This window comes from Argopecten irradians, chromosome 2 (genome assembly GCF_041381155.1).
Source record: "Argopecten irradians isolate NY chromosome 2, Ai_NY, whole genome shotgun sequence".
Lineage (NCBI taxonomy): Eukaryota > Metazoa > Mollusca > Bivalvia > Pectinida > Pectinidae > Argopecten > Argopecten irradians.
In genome coordinates, this window is record NC_091135.1 from 43,722,870 (window position 1) to 43,750,726 (window position 27,857).

Sequence of the window (27,857 nt, forward strand, 5' to 3'; positions counted from 1 at the left end):
ATATACATTGATACATGTATTTAATTGTTTCGAAAGGGGCGATTCAATTAAGAGACCAACTGTCATATGTGACCTATTTTTCAATCTCCTTTGGAAGGTCTCTTAAAACAATTTTGACTGTATGTTCAAAACTTTATTAAATTTAGCAAAAGATTTTAAAATTAGACGAATACCTTTATTGTTATACACCTATCAGTTCTTTTCGATATCTCTTTTGTATATTTTTGTGTTATCTAGAAATCGACTTAAATCACGTTATTTTAGATATTATGGCAAGTTGGTACTAAGGCGACGATTGCTTATGGATTTGATGGAAGACCTGAACAGCTAGGAGAAAGATTTTAGGAGTGTGATGGACATTCTTTTAGAGGGAAGGCAAAGAACGAGATAATTAGTCCAACTGTTGCCGCAAATTATTATTTATTAATTAAGTCGATTTAGTATTACAATTTTAGGACATTGTATTGTCCTTCTATTTTTCTCCTCAACTTGGCTACACGAAACTTTCTGTACATGTTAGGCTAGTGCTCTAGTTGTGCCTTTTTAGGTCATCTGAACCCAAAGGGTCAGGATGACCTATAGTTGTCATGTTTTGTCCGTCGACGTCCGTCCGTGCGTGGCGCCGTGCGCCCGTGCGCCGTGCGCCGTCCGATCGTGTGCCGTGCGTTAACTTTTCACATTTTGAACTTCTTCTCAAGTTCTACCAGTGCAATTTGGCTGAAACTTGCATGAAATGATCCTGACATGGTCCCGACACAAAGTGTTGTTATTTTTCAAGTCGATCCGAAATCCAAGATGGCCCGCCACAGGCCGCCATCTTGAAATCACATTTTGAACTTCTTCTCAGTTTCTAACCGGTGTGATTTGGCTGAAAACTTGCATGATATGATCCTGACATGGTCCCGACAAAGTGTTGTTATTTTTCGGGTCGATCCGAAAATCCAAGATGGCCGCCACAGCCGCCATCTTGAAAACACATTTTGAACTTCTTCTCAAGTTCTACCGGTGCGATTAGGCTGAAACATGCATGAAATGAACCTGACATGGTCACCGACAAAGTGTTGTTATTTTTGGGTCGATCTGAAATCCAAGATGGCCGCCACAGCCGCCATCTTGAAAACACATTTTTGAACTTCTTCTCAAGTTCTACCGGTTCGATTTGGCTGAAACTTGCATGAAATGATCCTTAAATGGTCCCCAACAAAGTGTTGTAATTTTTCGGGTTGATCCGAAATCCAAGATGGCCGCCAAAGTCGCCATCTTGAAAACACATTTTGAAAACATCTTTCTCAATGTTCTAAACGCGTGCGATTTGTGCTGAAAAAATTTATGAAATGGAACCTGAACCATGGTCCCAGACAAATGTATAGTTTATTTTTCGAGTCGATCTGTAAATCCAAAAGATTTCCACCACACGCCTGCCTATCAAGAAAAGACAAATTGAAGCGTTACTTCTCAAGTATGATCCAGTACCTATTTTGGCTTGAAAAAACTTGCTAAGAAAGTTATCCTGAACAAGGTCACGACAAAGTGTTTGTTATTTTATCGTGTGTGATCCGAAATTCCGAGATTGCTCGCGTGCCATTCGCATCATCCAGCCATCTTGAAAACCACAACTTATGAACTTCCTACCTCAAGTTGATACCTTTGCGATTTAGCTGGAAACTTGATGAAATGAAAATCCTGAACATGGTCCCGACAAAGTGTTGTTATTTTTTGGGTCGATCCGAAAATCCAAGATGGCGTCACAGCCGCCATCTTGAAAACACATTTTGAACTTCTTCTCAAGTTCTACCGGTGCGATTTGGCTGAAACTTGCATGAAATGATCCTGACATGGTCCCGACAAAGTGTTGTTATTTTTTGGGTCGATCCGAAATCCAAGATGGCCGCCAAAGTCGCCATCTTGAAAACACATTTTGAACTTCTTCTCAAGTTTCTACCGGTGCGATTTGGCTGAAACTTGTATGAAATGATCCTGACATGGTCCCGACAAAGTGTTGTTATTTTTTCGAGTCGATCTGAAATCCAAAATGGCCACCACAGCCGCCATCTTGAAAAGACATTTTGAACTTCTTCTCAAGTTTGACCAGTACGATTTTGGCTGAAACTTGCATGAAATGATCCTGACATGGTCCCGACAAAGTGTTGTTATTTTTTCGGGTTGATCCGAAATCCGAGATGGCCGCCACAGCCGCCATCTTGAAAACACATTTTGAACTTCTTCTCAAGTTCTACCGGTGCGATTTCGCTGAAACTTGCATGAAATGATCCTGACATGGTCCCGACAAAGTGTTGTTATTTTTTGGGTCGATCCGAAATCCAAGATGGCGTCACAGCCGCCATCTTGAAAACACATTTTGAACTTCTTCTCAATTTCTACCGGTGCGATTTGGCTGAAACTTGCATGAGATGATCCTGACATGGCCCTGACAAAGTGTTGTTATTTTTCGGGTCGATCCAAAATCCAAAGATGGCCGCCACAGCCGCCATCTTGAAAACACATTTTGAACTTCTTCTCAAGTTCTACCTTTGTGATTTGGCTGCAACTTCATCTGCATGAGATGATCCTGACATGGTTCGACAAAGTATTGTTACATCTCTGGTTGATCCCAAATCGAAGAAAGGTTACCATGACACTATATCTGATTAATTTCCTACATGTTAAGGCCCTTGGGCTTCTTGTTTGAAATAAGATTTGTTGAAGGAAATGGAAAATGATCCTGACATGGTCCTGACAAAGTGACACCATATGAAATTAATTTTACTATTGCCAAGGTAGTTAGATGACCGTTAAGGCCCTTTGGGCCTCTTGTTCTAATGGGAACCTTCCATTTTCAATACTTTTTCTGTTACCATGGAAACTTATTAAAAAATACCATATTATTAAAGTTTCCTTTCTATTCCGGGCTATAACTCGAAAAAACCGTTCAACTTGGCTACACGAAACTTTCTGTACATGTTAGGCTAGTGCTCTAGTTGTGCCTTTTTCTAAAGGGAACCTTTCATTTTCGATACTTTTTCTGTTACCATGGAAACTTATTCAAAAATACCATATTTATTAAAGTTTCCTTTCTATTCTGGGCTATAACTCGAAAAACCGTTCAATTTGGCTACACGAAACTTTCTGTACATGTTAGGCTAGTGCTCTAGTTGTGCCTTTTTCTAATGGGAACCTTCCATTTTCAATACTTTTTCTGTTACCATGGAAATTTATTAAAAAATACCATATTATTAAAGTTTTCCTCTTCCAAAGTGTTCTTATTTACTATTAAATCATATTTATATATTTCAATTACTTTGCATATCATGTTTGTATTCGTTCTGTATTTTGGAAAGGGTGGAAATATAAGTTGCATAAAACTTGTACCCAATCCTTTTGTATATATTTGCAATAAAATATGTTAAATCTAAATCTAATCTAATCTTTCATTTTCATGTAAGTAAAGTATTGTCAGTCACTACTAGTGTTTGTTAAATAATGTTTATCATGTTGTATCAAACACTTTATTATTTAACCGTAATATCCTTTCAAATGGATAGAAATGGCCATTGAACTTGACCCATTCCGTCTAAGGGCCCTTGGTCTGATGGTAATAAAGGTGTGAAAAGACCAGTCAGATACAATGACCCCGGTGTGACATTACTTATACAGGGGTTCAGTTACCGGCCAATTGTTTCACACCGGATGATGGGCGTTTTGGAACGATTGAAATGACATTCGTTTTTCTGGTCGCTGTATAGAGATTTTTTGCGACCACGGGAAGGGAATTTTATGGTCGCTGGTCGCGTTAGAGCGATGGTCGTTTAATAGAGTTAAAATATATAGTGAAAACGCTTGGGGGGAATTGAAGCGGTCGTTTAGAACAGAGGGTCGCTTAATACAGATGGTCGTTAGTACAGATTTGACTGTAGTTAATCATGGGTACTAAATCAGATCAGATCAGAAAATTATTTATCTTGGCTTAGCATCAAATGATAAGGTCCTGATGAATATTGAATATTTATTTTCTGTTCAAGATCGTCACATAAATTGAAATAACACTAAAAAGAAATTAAAATGAGTGGACATAAAAGTGTCAAATATAAGTTTCTAAGTTTGTAGGTACATCAGATCTGTGGGATAGATTGTTTTTAAGATGAAGTAATCAAAGTTTGTTGTTGTAGAGGCTTTTCATGTCATACTGACATAATTCTAATTATTTTTCAATATAAACCCAAATGCCTTGTTTTATGTTTCAGACTCTTCTTGGCAACTTGATGAATTTTGAGCCAAGAAGAAGTCAGGATGAGGCATCACTGGATGAAGAACAGAACAAATATGCCACACAGTTTTATGAACATGGTGGAGTGGAGGTATTTAGGGAATTTAAAGCAACATCCCTAAATCATAGATATTTGGGCTTATGATAGAATTTATATGGCGTCTTTTGAAAAGCCTGACATTAATGAAGAATGTGCTGGGTTTGGTAATGGAACATTCTAAATAGAATAAGAATTCCACTACTGATGTTCTACAATACGCTCTAATACAAGATTAAACAACTCCAGGATAGGGTTCACCTTAGCATGACCCCTGGCCTAGAATCGGAACATCTCCAGATACACTAGGAGCCGTTAATACTTCCAAGACATTCGACATTACTGAAGATTTTCAAGGTGGCAGGCTAATTGGTTCACAAATTGGAGTTATGCTGAGGTGACACTGAACCGGGTGTTGTTAGATCTTGGAGCGTATCATAGTCAGGGCTTTTTTCAACATGATTTGGGGCCGATTTTGGGGCCGAAAATCGGCCCCATTCCCCATGGCAAAACCATTACCCAATTCAAGCCATAAGTTTCCCAAAATCAAAATTTCTTGAAAACTATCCAAACATATTCCATGAACGTAGTTGGTTAAGCCTTTAAATATTTGTGAATTGGCTTCAGAAAAGTGCATAAAAATACATTTGTAATAAAAAATCTTATTTGTTATGTTATTTCATATTTCATAATTTTTCCAAAATCCTGGTTTTGTTGCACTTTTTCCCCCACATGCAAAGCCACATGCACCATTCCCAAAGCAGTTAGAAAAAGCCCTGGTAGTGGAGTGAAGTTACAAGTCTAATTTTAATTAGATTGAATGATGGAAGAAACACAAATTACCAGAGGACAATTAAACCTTGACCACCTCTAATTTTAATACAGCCACCTTGCTTTGTTACGCACGCCAATTTATGGGTACATTTTGTTCAGCTTGATGTTTTCCCCCTTATATATTTTTGTATTTGTAATTACAGTATTACAACCACCTCACGATTCTGTATTATGACAACTAATTAACACTAATTGCCTCTTGATTACGACCACATTCTCCTGTGTCTTTCAATCATGACATATTTTAAATGATGTTTTCTTCTTCAGGTACTTCTCCGCATACTTATGTTCAACACAGTCTTTCCAAAAGTTGGAAGAAAAGTCAAAGGTAAGCTTTATATCAGTAAAAGCTATTCACATTCCATGCAAATTTTTTATTGAAATAATACACAGCATGTGCTGGAATGAAAATTCCCGGTTTCTGATTGGAATCTTTTATTCTTAATTAGCAGCATAAAATGGTTGAGAGATTTGTCAACTTATAGAAAGTCTATTTTGATCTAAGTATTATAATATAATTAAGTTTTAATACAGGGGTTTTGAGATCCCAAAATGACGTGGGTAAAGTACAACTTACTGTCGATTAGTCCCACCTTCTGGTGATTAGGCAAAATTCACCTCAAATGATGACATCATAATCACCGGAAGGTGTGACTAATCGGCGGTAAATTGTAATTTACTTTACCCACGTCTTTTTGGGATCTTGAAACACCGTATTCTATTCTGACCTTTTATTACAGTTGGATTTCCAGAGTCTGAGTTGTTGCTGAGGGTGAAAAGTTTAGTGCTAGAAATTCTTACCAAGGTTACTACAACGGTAAGTCAGAGTTGTTACCAAGGTTACTACAACGGTAAGTCAGAGTTGTTACCAAGGTTACTACAACGGTAAGTCAAAGTTGTTACCAAGGTTACTACAATGGTAAGTCAGAGTTGTTACCAAAGTTACAACAACAGTAAGCCATGTCACCAAGTTTTCCTATTAAAGGTAAATGATAGGGCACCAAGATCATGGATTAAAATAGGTGAATTTGTGAGGAAAGATTAAAAAATGAAGTAAAGTATTATTTTTGATGAGTCAAGTGAGATTTTTGATCATAACCAATTAATTTATGCCATACCGTGGTGTCCGGCTTCTGTCTATCTGTCAACAATCGACTTCTTCTCCATAACCACTGGTAGGATTTCAACAAAATTTGACTGGTAGCATCCTTATGGCTACTAACTGAAAATTGTATGATGGGGCTCTCCCCCCGGGGCCTGAGGGGCTGGATCAAAAGGGGTCAATTTGGCTATTTCCATATAAACAACTTCTTCTCTGAAACTAAGCATGGGATAGCAGTCATAATGCAATGGTAGCATCTTTAAAGGGGTGGGGATTCGAAATTGTACAAATGATGGGGCTGACCCCCCAAGGGCCTGAGGGGCAGGGTCAAAAGGGGTCAATTTGGCTATTTCCATATAAACGACTTCTCTGAAACTAGGCATGGGATAGCACTCATAATGCAATGGTAGCATCCTTATAGGATGGGGATTCAAAATTGTACAAATGATGAAACTGACCATCGGGGGCTGAAGGGCAGGGTTAAAAGGGAAAATTTGGCTGTTATCATATAAACAACTTCTTCTCTGCAACTAAGCATGGGAGACCACTCATAATGCAATGATAGCATCCTTATATGGTGGGGATTCAAAATTGTACAAATGATGGGGCTGACCCCCTCGGGGCCTGATGGGCAAGGTCAAAAAGGTCAATTATTTACATATTAATTGATTCCTCTCTGAACCTACGGTATGTATTGGATAGCATATTTGTATAGTATCTATAGTATCAATTTGTTGTTGGGAATCAAAATTCAACAAATTGTGAGGGTCAATTTTGCTAATTTATCTAATTTTAAGAGTCTTTGTGATAATTACCAAAAAAAAACCAGGTGAGCGATACAGGTCCTCTGGGTCTCGTTTTACCTGGGTTGCGAAATACTTAATCTGTTAATTTGAAAAAGAAAAAAAATTGCACTTTTTCAGATGTGTTAAAACTATTAAAACAAATGCTATCATGTGATTATAATATCAGATAGCTAACATATTTTGCAGCAAGAAGAGATAAGATTAAGTCTTAAAAAAATCAGTATACTTATTTATCGTAAGTCCCTTATTCATGTTCATAAAAAACAAACATTAATGTGAATGGAAAGAGGAAGCTTCACATTATGGGAGCAATAGATTTCTGAAAACACAAAACATGACAAAACTAATTTGTGAATATTAAAAGCTGATTGTACTTTCAGTGTATTGGTGACAAAGTTACTGCCCAGTTGATGGCTAGCGATGATGTACTCAACTATGTGTTCACCCTTCTGGCTCATCAGAAAACCTTCATTAATTCATGTCAACTGGTGGAGGACATGCTTCAGTCACGTCGAGAGGTCCTGGACCTCCACAGAATCCGTGAGTACGGGCCACAGCAGCCACTGATGAAGCTAAGAAATTATTAAATGTTCTAGTTTTCATCAAGATTGGTATCTTTTAGTATTTATTATATAGTAAATATTTCAGTAATATTCCAGAGTATTGATACAATTTATATCCAATCAGGCCCCAATATCTCGAAACAAACTGCAGTAGAAAACAGACTGGAGTAAATTATTTTTACTTAATTAACAAACTTTACTTTTGACCTAAGTCAGTGTTTTTAGCTCACCTGGCCAGAAGGGCCGGTGAGATCATGTTATGGCATGTCATCTGACCGTCCGTCAACATCACCTTTAAAATGCTACTAGTCATATAGTTCTACATGGATTGTAACCAAATTTGGTCAGAAACATCCTTGGGGAAAGGGAATAGAGTTTGTATAAATTTTGGCTCTGACCCCGGGGGGCAGGAGGGGCGGAGCACAATAGGGGAAATAGAGGTTTATTATTTAAATCACTACTAGGCATAGAGTTCAATATTTATTGTAACCGAATTTGGCCAGAATTATCCTTGGGGGAAGAGGAGTAGAGTTTGTTTAAATTTTGGTTGAGCGATACAGGCCCTCTGGGCCTTTCAAGTTTAGAGAAATCAGAGCTAAATTTAACTTGAAAGATATGTTAGATTTAATTGGAGTAGATATCTTCCTTTTAATTAAAAACATTATTTCTCTAATAATAGGTAAACATCACAAGATTATCCACTTTCATAAAATAGTTCATGGTCTCCTTCCACAGTATCTTCAAGGTATACTTCCTCAACGCAACAACAATATTCATTATCATAATACTAGATTAGGTAATAACTTCCGTCCACCTTCTTGTCGCACAAGCCTTTTCATGAAATCCTTTCTGCCATCTGTAATAAATCTTTGGAATGCACTTCCTGATGAAATCAAAAGCAGTCCCTAAATAACAAAACTTAAAACTCATTTAAAAGCACAAAAATTCCAAGTCCCACCATATTATCTTATCGGCATTAGATTGGGTCAGATTCACCATGCGAGACTGAGGATGGAGTGCAGTTCACTTAAATATTATTTGTTCCGTAGGTATCTAATAAACTGTCCGCTTTGCTCCTACTGTCAAGTTGATGAAAATAACAAACAGTTTTTATTACATTGTAGACTTTTTTCCGATCTTCGTAATCGTTCCTTTGCTGTCCTAAATCATCCTATTACAACAGAACTATTACTTTTTGGCACCAATGATTTAACTATTGATGAAAATTCTTTGATTTTTACATGTGTCCAACAATTCATTATCAGCTCCAAGAGATTCGATTGATTCCATGATTCATTTCTGTAGTTATCGTTTCACAGTTGTATATATTTAAAGTGAACAATGGCATTGGCAATCTCTCTTCTTCTCTTCCCCTTTTCATCTCTTCATTTCCTAATACCTATATTTCATATTCATTCTCCCACTTAATTACCGTACAGAACTAATGAGTCAAAAATGGAGACGGATTAATATAAGTGTAAAACACTTGTTTCTGAATCCATTTCATGTTATATCTATTTGATTGTTTTTGTATTGTATGACTTATAATGAATGAATAAAATAAAGTTTACATTAATAACAGGGGCTTTTAATTTCTATTTCACAGATAATCTGCGAGGTTTGATAAGTACACTGGAGGATCACCAGTTAGCTAACTTCTGTAGGATCCTGGCTGTAGCTATATCTGACCTCGACATCTACGAAAACAAATCCTCTTGTAAGTCAGCAAGAAATATCCTGTTTACTTTCAGATTTAACCTTTTTAAATTTTAGCAATTGTTTTGGACCAAATATGGAAAAAAATTACTGTTAATAATAATGGCTATATTATTGTAAAATTTCTTCTATAAAGTTAATAATTATATAGAATATTTAACACCAATGTCACATTGTGATCTTTGTAATATCCTTTGATTTTTGTTTTGCAGTATTTCAACAAAATAAACAGAAAAGAAGTAGAGGCTTTGTTAATATTCGAGACATAAACCAAGGTAAATATTGTGCCACGTAAGATTTCTGAGGGAAGCAAGAAGTTTGATTTAACTTGAGATTACCCTAAATTTATTTAGTAATACTATAGAAAAATCAAATACCGTATTTTTGCGCGTATAGTGCACACTTTTTTTCATAAATTATCAAGTCAAAAGTTGGGGTGCGCACTATAGGCAGGTACAAGGCATGGCCATGCCTGGGTCATGATCACCTGATCACCGACCGGCAGGTCCCAGCTAAAGAGTGCAGTAACATTTTGAACATGTTGTCGTGATAGGGTTGTGATTAATTGCTCGGATCTTTAAGTCAATGATCAATGTATATATGCAATATAAAAGGAAAACCTCACTTAAAATTTCTATTTTTAATTCCGTTTTGGAAGCACATGTGTTCATGACCCGACATGTTATGATCGTGAATCTTCAGTAAGGTATATCCAAATCTAAATGGCTAAATGAATATAGTCTGGAGCTTTAAACGAAGTATATGTGTGTAATTGATTCGTCACATTAAACAGATTACCGTATTTCACCGCAAATAAGACCCCCCTCCCAGAGAAGAAATAAAGGTCAAAAGTGGTGGGGGGTCTTATTTGCGGACAACCCGCCTGATAACATCGATCTATGAGGTCGCCATCTTGGATTTTTTAATGTCCTGTCATTGTTGTATCTGTCATATGACAGATGGGTAATAGCAAGATGTTCAAGTATCAATAATAATAATGAAGACGTGTGAGTAAAATTAAATCAAATGTTATGACAAATTAAAATATAAACAATACTAGGGCAGTTGTAACGTAAGTCTGAAAGGGAAACGCACATTTTTGCAAGAGTCACGCGGACATTCACCAATGAATCAAAACGAAGAAACAGCATCATAAGCAATGTCACTTTAATCCAGAATTTAAACATATTCAAATTAGGTTATTGTTTACGATCACAACTACATCTCTGTCTTAGTCAACACGTGAATCGGAAGGACGATCGCCGTTCAGACTCAGGCCCTATTTAAAATTCACTGCAAACGTTTACATATCAAATTTGTTCATAAACAGAAGAATTTACGTACATTCTTCTCAGCCAAATGAGCAAACGATCGTGATTTAACTTCAACGTGCCGACATCATGCACTGATGCAGTTGTTCGTAACATCGTTACGCACATGTGTAGGAAAATGGCGCCGGGTTGAAGCCATACTTTCACATTTTCACACTGCGTCGTGTTTGGGAATTTGATCGGTATTGCTATTGATACGACAATAGTTTGATAATATTTCAGATCTTAATCCAAGTATTAACTGCATTAAAACATCGTAGCAAGTATTTTTGTATCCATGAGTAAAATACGAAACTTTGCGGCTAATCATATGATACTGACTGCGTAAACAAAGAAGTACTGTTAACAGTACAGTGAAATGAGTAATAGGTAATAGAATGAGGAAAATATAACTATATAATGTACTGATATAAGGTGAGAGACCAAGATTTGGAATGCTTTGGATTACTAAACTTGTGTGATTTCGTATTGAAGGTTTTGGCTGGCCAGAGCTGTGGAGAGTTATCTACGAGGAAACACATCTTACTGTGATCAGGTCTTCTTAATGCGCAGAGGGCTACTTCAGGTACGTGGAATTAATGTCTATATGCTGCAATGTTTAAACTTCTGTTATTTCTTTGTTATTTTGGGTTTATATTTAACTTCGGGAAATCTTCCTGCAAGAAAAAAGGCTGTAGGTATTTTAGAAGGCAAATTTGAAGTGCATTGCTTAATGTTATTGAATAACCTTTTGCTTTTGTATTGTGCATTGCTCTTATTAGGTCTATGTGACCTTGACCTAAAGATCAAATAAGGGTAAATACTTCTAAATCATTGAGATATGGTAATGGCATTTATGGAATATCTGCATCATGGAATGCTGATGTAAATGATAAAGGTCAAATATACACAGATTTTACAACAAAAACAAATCTCTGGTATTTGTATGTATTCTGTGACAGGGTTTATGACCAGGGCCGTTTTCGTTTATAAGGATTGGACTGTTGTTTAAGTATAAATTTTGACAGACCTTGAGATTTTGATATTGGTCTATGTGGGCTTTGTCAATGCTTGTCTGAAAACATTGTTAAATCACCAGATTGGTCATTAATTTGATATCCTCAAAATCATCCTGTTTCTAAACTGAACAAAATATGGAATAGAGTATAATCTGAGGTGTTTTTCAGTGTAATTGATGTACATATTGAGAGGTTGACTCCTATTTACAGCATGTAGCCAGTAATATAGTGGAACATGAGATCAGACACAAAGAAATCCTACAGAGCAGTTTCGACCTGCTGGGAGAGCTCATCAAGTTCAACATCGAGGCCTTCAAGACATTTGAAGAAATCCTTACAACACAGGCAAAGGTATTGTAACACTGAATACAGGATTCCTGCAAAACGAATGTTCAGAATCTTAATTTCATTTCAACATATTTTATTAATAACAAATATTAAAGGGATCTGACAGCAGGCAAGCCTATATAAGTCTTCTCCTGTCCCGGAGGTTACATTGAATACATATTTACATACATAGATGGACAATATTACAGGATTAATGTAAGTGAATATATACATATAAACAATCACATACATACCCCTCTCTCACACACATACACACACTTACACACATAGTGTAGCTTTACTCAGATTGATTAAAGATATAAGATTAAAATTACATCAAGAAGATTAGCTTATGATATTCATAAATTGGTATATTTATAGTAAGTAAATAACTAAATGACAAATTTAACAGGATGACCCTGCTTGTTCCTGTGGCGCTGCTTGTGAAAATGCTGATCACTATTTTTCCTTCTGTCCTCTTTTTACTGACTCCAGACACTTTATTGTTGACATTGCTAATTATTTGAATCATATCTCTTCTAAACTATTGACATCTTGTGATATCCAATTATCTATTGAAGAGAATCAATTCATCCTTTCTAATGTAAATAATTATATCTCTGCCACTAACAGAATCTTAATCTGTGTGAATATCTAAATATATATATATATATATATATATATATATTGATTTACTATACATTTATACCTTTTTTTCAAAACCTTCAAATTCTATGAGCTGTTTAAATATGTAATTGATTGTGAAAAACATCCACTCTAAATAGAGATAACATGCTGGTCTATCAAGTTTATAGAGATCTAATCTCGAGTGTCTTATACAGAGTTTTTGTATGGTCTGTATATACTATCAATATGTATTTGTTGACAGTTTGAGAAGTTCATCACTATATAATATGTATTTGTTGACAGTTTGAGAAGTTCATCACTATAAATATGTATTTGTTGACAGTTTGAGAAGTTCATCACTACTGTAAATAGGAACCTAGTAGACTCCAACATGTTTATCAGAAGTCTAGTATTGTCTCTGGAACACCTCACAGAGGAGGACACCACATATAAAGGTACACGACCATATACAACTGATAATAAGCTACCAGGTACAGGCACATCTACAGGCATGTTATGCCAATTATGATTTAGTAATATCAAAACTTAGGAAAAGTTACAGTGGTATGGTTGTATGTATTAATTGGCAGGTTTGTGTAGAATTAACAGAGACAAACAACAATATGTATTAATTGGCAGGTTTGTGTAGAATTAACAGAGATAAACGACAATTTGTATTAATTGGCAGGTTTGTGTAGAATTAACAGAGACAAACAACAATTTGTATCAATTGGCAGGTTTGTGTAGAATTAACAGAGATAAAAGATAATTTGTATTAATTGGCAGGTTTGTGTAGAATTAACAGAGATAAACGACAATTTGTATTAATTGGCAGGTTTGTGTAGAATTAACAGAGATAAAAGATAATTTGTATTAATTGGCAGGTTTGTGTAGAATTAACAGAGATAAACAACAATTTGTATTAATTGGCAGGTTTGTGTAGAATTAACAGAGATAAACGACAATTTGTATTAATTGGCAGGTTTGTGTAGAATTAACAGAGATAAACAACAATTTGTATTAATTGGCAGGTTTGTGTAGAATTAACAGAGATAAACAACAATTTGTATTAATTGGCAGGTTTGTGTAGAATTAACAGAGATAAACAACAATTTGTATTAATTGGCAGGTTTGTGTAGAATTAACAGAGATAAACAACAATTTGTATTAATTGGCAGGTTTTTGTAGAATTAACATGTGTGATGTGTTACGGGTGCACAGGTAGAATAAACAAAGAAATGTGTGAATTATATGTTTTTGTTTTCAGAATATGCCAAAAAGGACAACAAATTACTTATGTATATTGGAGACTTCAGTAAACAACTAGACTACCTCTACAAACTCATCAAGATAATCAATGTAGAGAATCTTACACAGGTAAGTCAGTGAATATGTATATACTTACACAGGTAAGTCAGCGAATAGGTATATACTTACACAGTTAAGTCAGCGAATATGTATATACTTACACAGGTAAGTCAGTGAATAGGTATATACTTACACAGGTAAGTCAGCGAATAGGTATATATACTTGCAAAGGTAAATCAGTGAATATGTATACATACTCATACAAGTAAGTCAGCGAATAATTTTAAGCTGTGCAATTCTTTTAAATGGATTGGTGATGTACCTCTGAATACTGTAATTATCATATTAAAAAATGGGTATGATATTCTTTAATAAAATAATGCATATTGTATTTTCCCCTTTTTTCGTTCTTTTACACTGCTCTTATATATAATCTTGACACTGGTAGGGCAAGAGATCTAGATACAAAATGTGACTTGGAATAGTGTTGTATTTGTAAATGTAGACTATACTAATAGTTAGGTTTTTATTGGTCAGTACCGGCATACAAAATGAATCATTACATTTACCCTTTTCTTCATAAAAGGAAAAGAACTGTTGCACCATAATGTAAGTGGAGAATAGTATGTCTCATTGCAGTGTAGTCCCAGGAGAAAGAATGTTTGTTTGCTCTTAAGTTATTGACTCATTCACCTCCAAAAATCCTAATAATGAAGTGTTTCAGCCCTTGTCCAGGGCTGAATAAGTTAATTAACAAACACTTTAGCAAAGACCTTCCATCCTCGAGCAGTCTCTCTTGTTATGTTTGCAGAATCATTGCAGACAGTTGATAACATTTTTTTTGTTGATAGGAAAACGTGAGTTGCCTGAACACCACCTTGGTTTTTCTGATGTTTGCTAACCGTAAGGGTCAGCTCCCTAAGTATCTACAGGCCCTAAGAGACGAAAAGGAGGATCTGATGGACGTTAGTGGATCGGCTAATCTCTTACGCAACTTCAGGTATGCTGACAAATCTTTTTCTTACGTCTTTATATCAACCATTGTCATAATATATGGGACCTTTATATCAACCATTGTCATAATATATGGGACCTTTATATTGACTATTGTCATGATATATGGGACCTTTATATCAACCATTGTCATGATATATGGGACCTTTATATCGACCATTGTCATGATATATGGGACCTTTATATCGACCATTGTCATAATACATGGGACCTTTATATCAACCATTGTCATAATATATGAGACCTTTATATCGACCATTGTCATAATATATGGGACCTTTATATCAACCATTGTCATAATATATGAGACCTTTATATCGACCATTGTCATAATATATGAGACCTTTATATCGACCATTGTCATAATATATGGGACCTTTATATCAACCATTGATCATCATTGGTTAAATAACCTTGTTAACTATTACTTATTCAGTTGAACTCAGATTTATAAGCAGTTTGAAATGTGATGTTATTTTTTGTTAAAGTACCGATAGTGCAAGAAAAAAAACATTTCATTTTCATTTGCATTTTTAGGTCATCTGACCCGAAGGGTCAGGATGACCTATTGTCATCATGCACCGTCCGTCGTCGTGCGCCGTGCGCCGTCCGCCGTCCGCCGTCCGCCGTCCGCCGTGCGCCGTGCGTAAACTTTTTATTCAAACGACTTCTTCTCAATAACCGGAAGGCCCAGGGTACTCATATTTGGCCTGTAGGTTGCTGGGATGGAGGGCTACCAAGTTTGTTCAAATGAATGACCTTGACCTTCATTCAAGGTCACAGGGGTCAAAAAGGCAAAAATCTTTAAACAACTTCTTCTCAAGAACCAGAAGGCCCAGGGTACTGATATTTGCCCTGTAGGATGCTGGGATGAAGGGCTACCAAGTTTGTTCAAATAAATGACCTTGACCTTCATTCAAGGTCACAGGGGTCAAATAGGCTAAAATCCTTTAAACAACTTCTTGTGAATAACTAAGAGGCCTAGAGACCTGATATTAGGCCTGTGGCATGCTGGGATGAAGGGCTACCAAGTTTGTTCAAATAAATGACCTTGACCTTCATTCAAGGTCACGAGGGTCAAAAAGGCTAAAATCTTTAAACAACTTCTTCTCAAGAAGCAGAAGGCCCAGGGTACTGATATTTGGCCTGTAGGATGCTGGGATGAAGGGCTACCAAGTTTGTTCAAATAAATGACCTTGACCTTCATTCAAGGTCACAGGGGTCAAATAGGCTAAAATCCTTTAAACAACTTCTTGTGAATAACTCAGAGGCCTAGAGACCTGATATTAGGCCTGTGGCATGCTGGGATGAAGGGCTACCAAGTTTGTTCAAATAAATGACCTTGACCTTCATTCAAGGTCACAGGGGTCAAAAAGGCTAAAATCTTTAAACAACTTCTTCTCAAGAACCAGAAGGCCCAGGGTACTGATATTTGGCCTGTAGGATGCTGGGATGAAGGGCTACCAAGTTTGTTCAAATAAATGACCTTGACCTTCATTCAAGGTCACAGGAGTCAAATAGGCTAAAATCCTTTAAACAACTTCTTGTGAATAACTAAGAGGCCTAGAGACCTGATATTAGGCCTGTGGCATGCTGGGATGAAGGGCTACCAAGTTTGTTCAAATAAATGACCTTGACCTTCATTCAAGGTCACGAGGGTCAAAAAGGCTAAAATCTTTAAACAACTTCTTCTCAAGAACCAGAAGGCCCAGGGTACTGATATTTGGCCTGTAGGATGCTGGGATGAAGGGCTACCAAGTTTGTTCAAATAAATGACCTTGACCTTCATTCAAGGTCACAGGGGTCAAATAGGCTAAAATCCTTTAAACAACTTCTTGTGAATAACTAAGAGGCCTAGATACCTGATATTAGGCCTGTGGCATGCTGGGATGAAGGGCTACCAAGTTTGTTCAAATAAATGACCTTGACCTTCATTCAAGGTCACGAGGGTCAAAAAGGCTAAAATCTTTAAACAACTTCTTCTCAAGAACCAGAAGGCCCAGGGTACTGATATTTGGCCTGTAGGATGCTGGGATGAAGGTCTACCAAGTTTGTTCAAATAAATGACCTTGACCTTCATTCAAGGTCACATGGGTCAAATAGGCTAAATCCTTTAAACAACTTCTTGTTAATAACTAAGAGGCCTTGAGACCTGATATTGGGCCAGTGGCATGCTGGGATGAAGGGCTACCAAGTTTGTTCAAATGAATGACCTTGACCTTCATTCAAGGTCACAGGGGTCAAAAAGGCTAAAATCTTTAAACAACTTCTTCTCAAGAACCAGAAGGCCCAGGGTACTGATATTTGGCCTGTAGGATGCTGGGATGAAGGGCTACCAAGTTTGTTCAAATAAATGACCTTGACCTTCATTCAAGGTCACGAGGGTCAAAAAGGCTAAAATATTTAAACAATTTCTTCTCAAGAACCAGAAGGCCCAGGGTACTGATATTTGGCCTGTAGGATGCTGGGATGAAGGTCTACCAAGTTTGTTCAAATAAATGACCTTGACCTTCATTCAAGGTCACAGAGGTCAAATAGGCTAAAATCCTTTAAACAACTTCTTGTGAATAACTAAGAGGCCTAGAGACCTGATATTAGGCCTGTGGCATGCTGGGATGAAGGGCTACCAAGTTTGTTCAAATAAATGACCTTGACCTTCATTCAAGGTCACAGAGGTCAAATAGGCTAAAATCCTTTAAACAACTTCTTGTGAATAACTAAGAGGCCTAGAGACCTGATATTAGGCCTGTGGCATGCTGGGATGAAGGGCTACCAAGTTTGTTCAAATAAATGACCTTGACCTTCATTCAAGGTCACGAGGGTCAAAAAGGCTAAAATATTTAAACAATTTCTTCTCAAGAACCAGAAGGCCCAGGGTACTGATATTTGGCCTGTAGGATGCTGGGATGAAGGTCTACCAAGTTTGTTCAAATAAATGACCTTGACCTTCATTCAAGGTCACAGAGGTCAAATAGGCTAAAATCCTTTAAACAACTTCTTGTGAATAACTAAGAGGCCTAGAGACCTGATATTAGGCCTGTGGCATGCTGGGATGAAGGGCTACCAAGTTTGTTCAAATAAATGACCTTGACCTTCATTCAAGGTCACGAGGGTCAAATAGGCTAAAATCTTTAAACGACTTCTTCTCAAGAACCAGAAGGCCCAGGGTACTGATATTGGGCCTGTGACATGCTTGGATGAAGGGCTACCAAGTTTGTTCAATGAATGACCTTAACGTTCATTCAAGGTCACGGGGGTCAAAAAGGCTAAAATATTTAAATGACTTCTTCTCAAGAACCAGAAGGCCCAGGGTACTGATATTTGCCCTGTAGGATGCTGGGATGAAGGGCTACCAACTTTGTTCAAATAAATGACCTTGACCTTCATTCAAGGTCACAGGGGTCAAATAGGCTAAAATCATTTAAACAAATTCTTGTGAATAACGAAGAGGCCTAGAGACCTGATATTAGGCCTGTGGCATGCTGGGATAAAGGGCTACCAAGTTTGTTCAAATGAATGACCTTGATCTTCATTCAAGGTCACAGGGGTCAAATAGGCTAAAATCTTTAAATGGCTTCTTCTTAAGAACCAGAAGGCCCAGGGTACTGATATTGGGCATGTAGGATGCTGGGATGAAGGGCTATCAAGTTTATTCAAATGAATGACCTTGATCTTCATTTAAGGTCACGGGCGGCAAATAGACTAAAATCTTTAAATGACGTCTTCTCAAGAACCAGAAGGCCCAGGGTACTGATATTGAGCATGTGGCATGCTGGTAGCATGCTGGGATGAAGGGCTACCAAGTTTGTTCAAATGAATTACCTTGACCTTCAATCAAGGTCACAGAGGTCAAATAGGCTAAAATCTTTAAACGACTATGTTGTATTGTACTAATAGTCAGATGACCGTTAAGGCCCATGGGCCTCTTGTTCCTTTTAATAGCAGGTTTGAAGGCAACAAAGAATTAAAAAAGAGAACAGAAGCACAAAATGTTTCAAAAATCTTTCAATATCTGTGTTTCTGTTGTTGAGTTGATTATAATTGAGGATAGCTGTATCTAGATGGTATCTTTCCAGGGACCTCTTGACCTTTTGGCAAGACCACTACCTCCATAAAGACAAAGATTGTAGTGCTCTTGAGAAGGTAGGTTTTATAGTCTGTGGATGGAGGGATACATTTCTTGTATTTCGTTTATCTATTGTGTGTAGATGGGATACATTTCTTGTATTTCGTTTATTTATTGTGTGTGGATGGGGGATACATTTCTTGTATTTCCTTAACTTACTGTGTGTAAAGTGAGGATGAGATATAATTAATATTTTTCAAAAACAAAAAAATATTTTACAAAAGCCATGTCAGCAATAACTTTAGCACACAAAACTTTTGAATAAATTACCATTTCATATGCTGTTTTGAAAAAAAACAATAAAACTAGTAGCGTTCATATTTATTATCTTTAGAAAAAAAAAAAACAAAAAAAAAAAACAATGATTCATCGCTAGAAATACAAGTAAATGTAACAACATTGCTATGTTAACCTATCAACATGGTTGTTTTTGCAGAGTTCGCGGATCAGCTTTGAGTACTGGAAGCAGACAGTGTCGGTGTTAGTATGTGATGATAAAGACGATAAGGCAGGAATCCTTCACTATGTGTCTCCAATGCCGTGTGATCGGCCAAATTGAGAGCCCATCATCTTCCATTCACACACTCAAAATAGGCCTTGGCCTACAAGCTGAGCTGTTCAGCAGTTGCTACAAAGTGTCAGTTTTTACAACTGTTGATCATAGTGTCTAATTAAGTTGACTGTCTTCATAGCATGCTGTGCTCCGCAATTGATTTCATTATGCTGTCCTATTAGGGCAGACTTGCTAGCATGAGACAGGCCATTGTGGTTGGTTGTGCCAAGTCTTGGAATATATGCTTTGACAAATCATGCACATTTGAATGAGACGTCTTTCATTGAAATTTCATGACCGCAGTTCAATTGTACAGGTCGTGTGAGTGAGACAATTTCACATTGGATCTGTTATGGCTTCACAAGCTGGACCTGACGGTAGGCAACTGTTTTGAACTGCTGTTCTGGCGAGGAAGTGTGACTTTGACTGGACTACTTCAGCACTTTACACAGAATTATTTACGTACACCATTCTTAGCTCTCAATTTTACCTCCTATGACAAGGAGACTGTTGTTGCAGTTGGTGAGATTTTGACTGAGCTCGAGGGACACCAACACCTTGGGTAACGTGTTGACCTGATGTGTTCCGATATCATCTTGATGATATAAATCATTTATGGGTGTTAAATTTATACATAGTCAGTGTTTTCATGAATGTGTATCACCATTTGTCGTTGAACAAGATTTTGCTGGACAGATTATTTTTGATCAGCAAACAAATTGTAAAAACTTTAAATGTCATAGAAATGTTTGAGGTACGAGTCTCCAAATTAATGTTATTTCAGACTTTCAGTGCATATACTAGTGTGAGGGAAATATTTGTTATATGAGTGTAATGTATGGATGTTGTTTTAATATTGATTGTATGGAGAGTGACAAGCAATTTTGGGTAAATTTTAATTGTATATTATTAAAAAGATTGTGTTTGGTGAAGCCAACAATAATCTTAAGTTAATTCCTCAGAATATTTCTGTCTAAAATTAGATTATTACAACGTAATCAGTAACATTATATTTGTGTTTGATATCTATAAAAAGATCATAAAACTAAAGACTTTAAAAATATAAAACACTTTCGCTATGACAATTATGAACAGTGAATTGCTAACTAAGTTAAAATAAAATGCTCTTCTGTACATTTATTTCAAAATAAAGAATTTTGATAATGGATATTTGCTAAATGTTGATTTGGTAAAGAAACGCCTTTAAGGTACCATAGTAATTCATTTTCATTGTCATCTAGTGATTACAGTTAACATATCCTTGTGCCTTTTCAGTCTAATTAGAACATTAAAATTATAGGCCAATTCGCTACACTTTACTTTTAGAAAGATTAGATCTCTTGTGATTTATACTGAAATAGGCACATAAGGTTTCAAATTTCAGAAATTTACTGTTCATTCACTATCAGTAAATCTAAACAATCTTTTATAGATGAATTACATTTACCTTTAAATCTACATTGTTCACCATTTTTTGGAGTTCAAGATACAAGTCTTTTTCAAGTGTTTTCTATATATGTTGTCTGAATATCATACTCTTCATACAATGCTAAAGTAAATGCATGTTTGGCAAAACTTGCTTAATATCCAATATACATATGCTTTTCTAATGTTGAGTTTCACTTTATAGGTGTGAATTTATCTTAATTGAAATTTCGATATTTATGCATGCAAAATTTACTATGGAAAAGGTAGATGTAGGTTTCAAATAAATATCCAAACATGTATGCTTGGATCATAAGATTTCTGCGTTTTTTTTGGTGAATTATAATATTATTTTGTGTAATGGCTGAACAGAGAATAAATATAACTTCACACATTTATTAGCTATGAATGGCAGGTTTTATATTGGAAGTTTGTGCAGTTCTAGGAGAATTTTGATTAACACACAAAAATGTAATATTGTAATGAAAATATAACTTTATTTATGATAAAAAAAAATAACCACCATATCTTGTAGGTTTTCATTATTTCCCTTTTTGTCTGCTCTAGCAGCTGACATGTGTCATCAATTATATTTCATATATTATTTATTTTCGTATTATTTCAGGAGGAGAGTAAGGTTTTAATTAAAATCCACTTCTATTTATTTTTACAAAAAAAGATGCACTCTGGATGATTTTCTTGTGAATTAATTTGTTATTATAACTTCCAACATGACTTTTGTGTGAAAAGTCACACGAATGTCATGTTGGAAGTTATAATAACAAATTGGAATACATGTATATGTACTTGTGAAATCAGAATGGTTTACATTTTGTATGAAAACTGAAATTACTAATCAGTTATTTCTTAAAATGTTCGAATATGTTTGTGCATTACCAATCTTTGATCTCATCCTATGAAATGCCTTATTAACAATATGACAGTAACTGTCCATGTGAATAAGAGAAGAGAACAATTAGGAATTGTAATGGAAGAAGAGCTTATGTTTAGGCTAAATTTGTGATATGAGGAGAAAATATATTAACAAGTGTTCAGAACGGACCGTTGAAAAATACTAATGTGGAAATATTGTGAACTGTATTGTCTCAGTACAAAGGAATAAACTTGTGTAATTTCGGGTTTTTTATTAAGTTTATTAACTGGTTATGGTAATTCTGGATATAACAAGGATAGAATGTTAATGACACAAGGATGACCCAATCTTATAGCCTTTCGTCTGCATTTGTAAGTCGTTTCTTGTGCATGCATGTCTGCAAATAATTTTCGTTTTCGACTTCTCCAAATCCACTGAACCAAATTCAATGAAGTTTTCCAGAAACCTTTCTGCCAATGGTCAACCAAGATTGTGAATTATTTGCCCACACCCAGGAGCCTGAGGTTGGGGCTTAAAAAGATTAAATCAATAATTGACAATTGAATTGTTTTTAACTCCAGCTACGGTTTGATCAATTGTGACTCGTAGGCAGAAAAGTCTTGAGGTTTTTTTTACAAAAAGTGTGAATTTTATTACCCGACTGTACATGCATATTGCAAATTGTTCATATGATGTGGCAAAAGGGAAAAATACACCCCCAAGGGCTTGAATGGTGGTGAAAAGGATCGGACTGTAATTTTGAGAAATCCTTTCCTCAATTTAAACATTTGCTAAGATAAATTTATGAGAGATAGATAAGTCTTAGGTTTTCTTAGTCTAACTACTGACTTAAGTCCTATTGAAATTGGATTTGAACATGCAGAATGCTAGCTAAATATATATAGTCCTAGCTGATATCTAGCTTATATATATAGGGGTCATGATATACTGCATCAAACCATTATAGTGATGACCATTATGGCCCCTTAACCACTTTTAAGGTGACTGCGAAAAACTTTTAAGAAAAACTTACAATGACAATTTTTTTCTTAAAAGTTGTCATTGTAAGTTTTGGACTTATTTCAAAACTTTATGAGAATATGGGTAGGCCAGGCCAATTAACAATTTCATTTTAGGTAGTATTCTCTAATGTTATTATTGATGAATTATGATTTTTAAAGTCTAATAAAACAATGTGTCAGTTTCTTGTAATATTTGAATGTAATTTTTAGATTTCAATGGATTACGTATGCCATTATCAATTGCTGCTGCATTTAATTTATGTAGCAATGGTGCTCCAAATATAGGTGTATGTAAATTAGCATGGCTTGATTCGTTGCAGGCTTATTTCCAGAACAGAATATACTTTTAAGACACAAATTTCATGTCATACCATATGGAAAGTATACATTTTGAAAGGTTACAATTCACTTTAAAATGTAATTAGAATTTTGTGATTTTGTGAGTTAATTGTTCTGATATTGATATAACACTTGAGTATTTGTTGAAAATTTGATTTTTTAGGGAAAAAATTTAGGAGTTACTGAAGTGAACATCATTCAGTACAAATGCTGGTCAATCAAATATTAGAAAAGTAAATCCAGTTTATTTATTATTGCAATATCACAATGATATACATATAGCAGATTATTTACCAGAGATTACATCCTAGGGCATTTTAAGGGGATGAGTTGTGTCCCTTTGAACATAAATTTCCTTTAGATGTTGGTAATTTGTTTCGGAGTGCAACATGCAAATTCGTAGTGGGTGTTTCTTTTTGTAAAAAAATGGCCAGAGGTATAGTGTAAACATGAAAATACTTGTATGTCAAGTCAAGGTTTGCACTATAGTTCATAAGTTCATGCAGGGATATTACTTGCAGAGATTTAATGAAAGGGAAGTAAGTGAAAATTTTCAAATCGCAAATGATTTCAATGTTACAGAACTTGGTTTAGCATGCTTTGTCAGTGGTGTACATTTTTGTGTATTTTTTGCATGCTCCAACTTCAGTTGCTAAAGGTGAAAGTTTTTGATTAATTATAATTTATTCTATTCCTTATATGTGTAGTTTTGAATGCAGATTACCAACCTCATTTGAAATTGATGTAATATGCTTTTCTTTTCATTAATTGCCTTTTAATAATGATTGAACATGTATTTTTCTGACATCTAGATTCACAAATATCATAATTTCAATGACCTGTCAAAAAACATTGCTCAAGCTTATAATTATCGTATAGGAATTACACATAAAGAAACTGTGTAGACCTCAGGATAATTGTGAGATTTAAATGGAAATCTTCAACTAGTGCTTATAAATGGAATTGAGTTTATTTATTCATAATCCAAACAAAGTTGGGAAACAAGACTTCAAATCTGGAAGTCTTTAGTTAAAATATGGTTTGATTGCCAAAAGGATAAAATGCTAGAACCTATTTTGAATGAAGAATAACTTTGAAAATTTTCCAATGAAGTCATGGAACATCATAATAAGAATAATGATAATAGACTTTATTTAAACTTGATTATTACATGTTGAGCTTAACAGCTTGTCTAATACATGGTTAAGATAAATATATAAATAACAAAAAATAATGCTATTGTTTACGTATGCATTTGCATGTGTTAGAACTTTTTACTCCTTATGATTCCGTGGAATGAATTACCCACTGCGCAGTACTCTAGGTAATATAATTGATTTGATGAACTACACAAAAGTAGGAATGAAATCCAAGTTGAATGAAAAGAGCAATACATTTTAGAGGTTCGGTAGATATTTTTAAAAGAATAGACCTGACTTAAAGGCTTATTTTTATGTGTTAACTAGAAGTGAAGGACAATTAAAAAAAAGAAATATTGATAGATAAATATATATATATATCACTTTTATGCATAGATGTGAAAGTTAAAAAAAAGAAAAAAAAAGAGAGAAATATATGTGTACCTACATGATTTTGTAAATGTATGGAATTTGAATGTGTGTACTAGAGTATTGAAAACACTTGCTCACCTATTTTGTATTACTTGATTGAAATGGTGTTTTTGCTATTATGGTAAGTCTGGGTCAGAGTGATAGTATGACGGATGGAAGGTTTTATAGTAAGCCAGTCTGTGCTTAGTTGTTACATGTTGATAAACCTCAAATAATATAAGTTCAACATAATTACACAATTATAGTGATGTCACAAAGGGATTTAAAACTTCAAAGATAATATAAAATTAAAATGCATTTTATAATCTGTGATGATGAAATATTTATATATTTATAAACTAAGGCATTCAGGATAAGATTTCTATCAAATTTGTTAAGTGAATAATCTTAAATTCTTTTATACATTAGATGACTTTCAGCAGAAAGGAACTCAACTTTTGATGCATACCCCAAGTTCTGAAGCTCGACTCAAATCTTTTTTAGTATTTTGTCTTGTACGTAACATAAATTAAAAGAGCAAGTCTTATTCTGTGTTAATTCTATGATAACAGTATCAACATTTGACTTTTAAAGTTAAGTTATTATTTCAACAGACCGAGGAGAGGGCATGCCAGTGACATGTGAACCCTATCTCTGATTTTTGTTTAAACTTTAAAGGGACACTTAACTGTTGTAATTTTTTTATTGCTTTTATTTCTGAAGCGGCATATTACTGAATCAGTAGTCATTTTCTTTGTACCTGTATATACAATTAATTCCCATAACAAATGATATGGCTGTATAAGTTCATATTTACGTGAACAACATCAAAATTCCATTATTGAAATGCACCACTGTACACTAATTATGTCTACAGTACAATATTTTTCTGTAGATAATAATCAGGTGTTGAAACTTGTGTCGTGTAGATAGAACCTCTACCTCTAAAATAAAACTACACATCTGTCAGATGATTGCTCTCTCCTAATAACAGTGCTTTATTAAAAAGTTTTGTGTTTTCATTGTCAGGTGTTTGGAATTAACAAACGTCTAAATTGAGAGTTTGTTACCTCTTTAATTGTATGTGTGTGTATATATACTGCAAGTTTGATCTTGTATATTTCACCAAAACTCTGGTGTTGCATCATTTTACCATTTTCATTTTTCATCTTTATGTGGTCATATTTAATACATTTTTGACCAGGAAAATTGTATGATTTCCTGTTAAACTTAGATTGTTAGTTTTATCATTAGTGTCATGTATGATTGAGAATAGCATTTGTGTGTGTAACCAATAGAATCTGGGATGAGAGAAAGTCTGAAAGTTTACGGGCCAACATGTAAGATACTAGAAGATAATTCGTAATTTATTATACACTGTATATAAATAAAAACAAAATTAAATGTATAGTAAAAAACATTAAAAGAAAAATTTTAAACATGAATGAAGTCACTGTTTTCTTTGGAATACTACTGTTGCTTTTGTTACTTTAATAATAAAATATGTTGGATCTTTTATGATCATAGATTTTGTGAAGCAAGCCTTTGACAAGTAAAAAGTGAAACTTTTGCAAAAAATAAATATATAAATAAATTAAAAAAAAAATAAACTAGAAATATGCCTGTTAGACATGAAGTGCTCGCTAACTACTTCCTGACCTTAATTTCTTGTATGGAATCATCCTTGGCAACAGGTGTACTTAGTACTTTCGCTCATTATCCTTGCGACTATTGCAAGGAGATGGTTTACGCCCTTGGTGTATTGTAATAAATATTTTCCTTTACTTCATCAGAACTTCATATGTGAAATGTGAATCATTGAGAGGTCCAAGATGATATAAAACTTCTCAATATTTGCCCTAAAGCATGCTGGTTGAAGCACATCCTTGTGATGGAAATTCAAAATTTTTCAAATGGTGGGGCTGACCCCCAAAGATCCTGAGTGGTTGGGTCAAAAGGGGTCAGCTTTACTTTTTGCATTAGTTTAAATAAAATTTTTGTGATAATTACTAAATAAACTAGTTGAGCAATACAGGCCATCAGGGTCTCTTGTTTGATATATTTAGACATAAAATGTTGATTCCTGCCGTGTGACCCTGGAGTGTAGTGGAGTTTAGACTCTGGTTTCTGAGGGTGGGATTGAGGGCTGCCAAGTTTGTTCAAATGAATCGCCTTGACCTTCAATCAATGTCAAAATGGTCAAATATGATAATGTAAGCTCAAATCAGTAGACATTTTTGCCAATACCTAAGTGGTATGCTAGGATGAAGGTTTACTCCTATTTTTTGTTCAATAATAATTACCAGTAATCGTAAATTTTCTTAATAAATGAAAGTGCTTAGATATTTGGCCTGCATCATGCTAGATAAAACACTTCAAAGATTGTTTACTTGAATGACCTTGACCTACTTTTAAGATCACAGTGGTTAAATTAACCACACTAACAACTACTGAAGAGTTCTTAGAATACAATGTCAAGAAGTTGTTTAAAAATTCTAACCGATTTGACCCCTGTGACCTTGAATGACAGTCTAGGTCAATAATTTGAACGAACTTGGTAGCCTTTCATCAAAGCATGCTGAAGGCCAAATTTGAGTATCCTGGGCCTTTCAATTCTTGAGAAGAAGTCTTTAAAAGATTTTAGCCTATTTGAATAAAGGTCAAGGTCATTCATTTGAACAAACTTGGTACCCCTTCATCTCAGCATGTTACATGCCCAATATCAATATCTAGGGCCTTTTGGTTCTTGAGAAGAAGTCGTTTCAAGATTTTAGCCTATTTGAACCCTTTGACCTTGACTGAAGGTCAAGGTCATTCATTTAAACAAACTTGGAAGCCCTTCATCCCAGCATGCTGCAGGCCCAATATGAGTATCCTTGGCATTTTGGTTCTTGAGAAGAAGTTGTTTAAAGATTTTAGCCTTTTTGACCACTGACCTTGAATGAAGACCAAGGTCATTCATTTGAACAAACTTGAAAACCCTTCATCCAAGCATGTCACGGGCCCAATATCAGGTCATTAGGCCTATTAGTTATTCACAA

General features: G+C 35.2%; 1 protein-coding gene across 1 annotated transcript in view; it reads left to right on the forward strand.

Moving 5' to 3' along the window:
• Window positions 1-26,261, forward strand: part of LOC138316651 (short transient receptor potential channel 4-associated protein-like) — a 33,742-nt gene extending 7,481 nt beyond the window's left edge. The window contains exons 3-15 of the mRNA XM_069258326.1: window positions 4,242-4,355; window positions 5,403-5,463; window positions 5,876-5,952; window positions 7,424-7,583; window positions 9,213-9,323; window positions 9,535-9,613; window positions 11,128-11,218; window positions 11,862-12,002; window positions 12,949-13,060; window positions 13,873-13,982; window positions 14,765-14,913; window positions 19,004-19,070; window positions 19,490-26,261. Of these exons, the coding sequence (XP_069114427.1) occupies window positions 4,242-4,355; window positions 5,403-5,463; window positions 5,876-5,952; window positions 7,424-7,583; window positions 9,213-9,323; window positions 9,535-9,613; window positions 11,128-11,218; window positions 11,862-12,002; window positions 12,949-13,060; window positions 13,873-13,982; window positions 14,765-14,913; window positions 19,004-19,070; window positions 19,490-19,612 (1,395 nt within the window). The 3' untranslated portion in view covers window positions 19,613-26,261. The remainder of the gene's footprint in view (window positions 1-4,241; window positions 4,356-5,402; window positions 5,464-5,875; window positions 5,953-7,423; window positions 7,584-9,212; window positions 9,324-9,534; window positions 9,614-11,127; window positions 11,219-11,861; window positions 12,003-12,948; window positions 13,061-13,872; window positions 13,983-14,764; window positions 14,914-19,003; window positions 19,071-19,489) is intronic.
• Window positions 26,262-27,857: the final 1,596 nt, after the last annotated feature.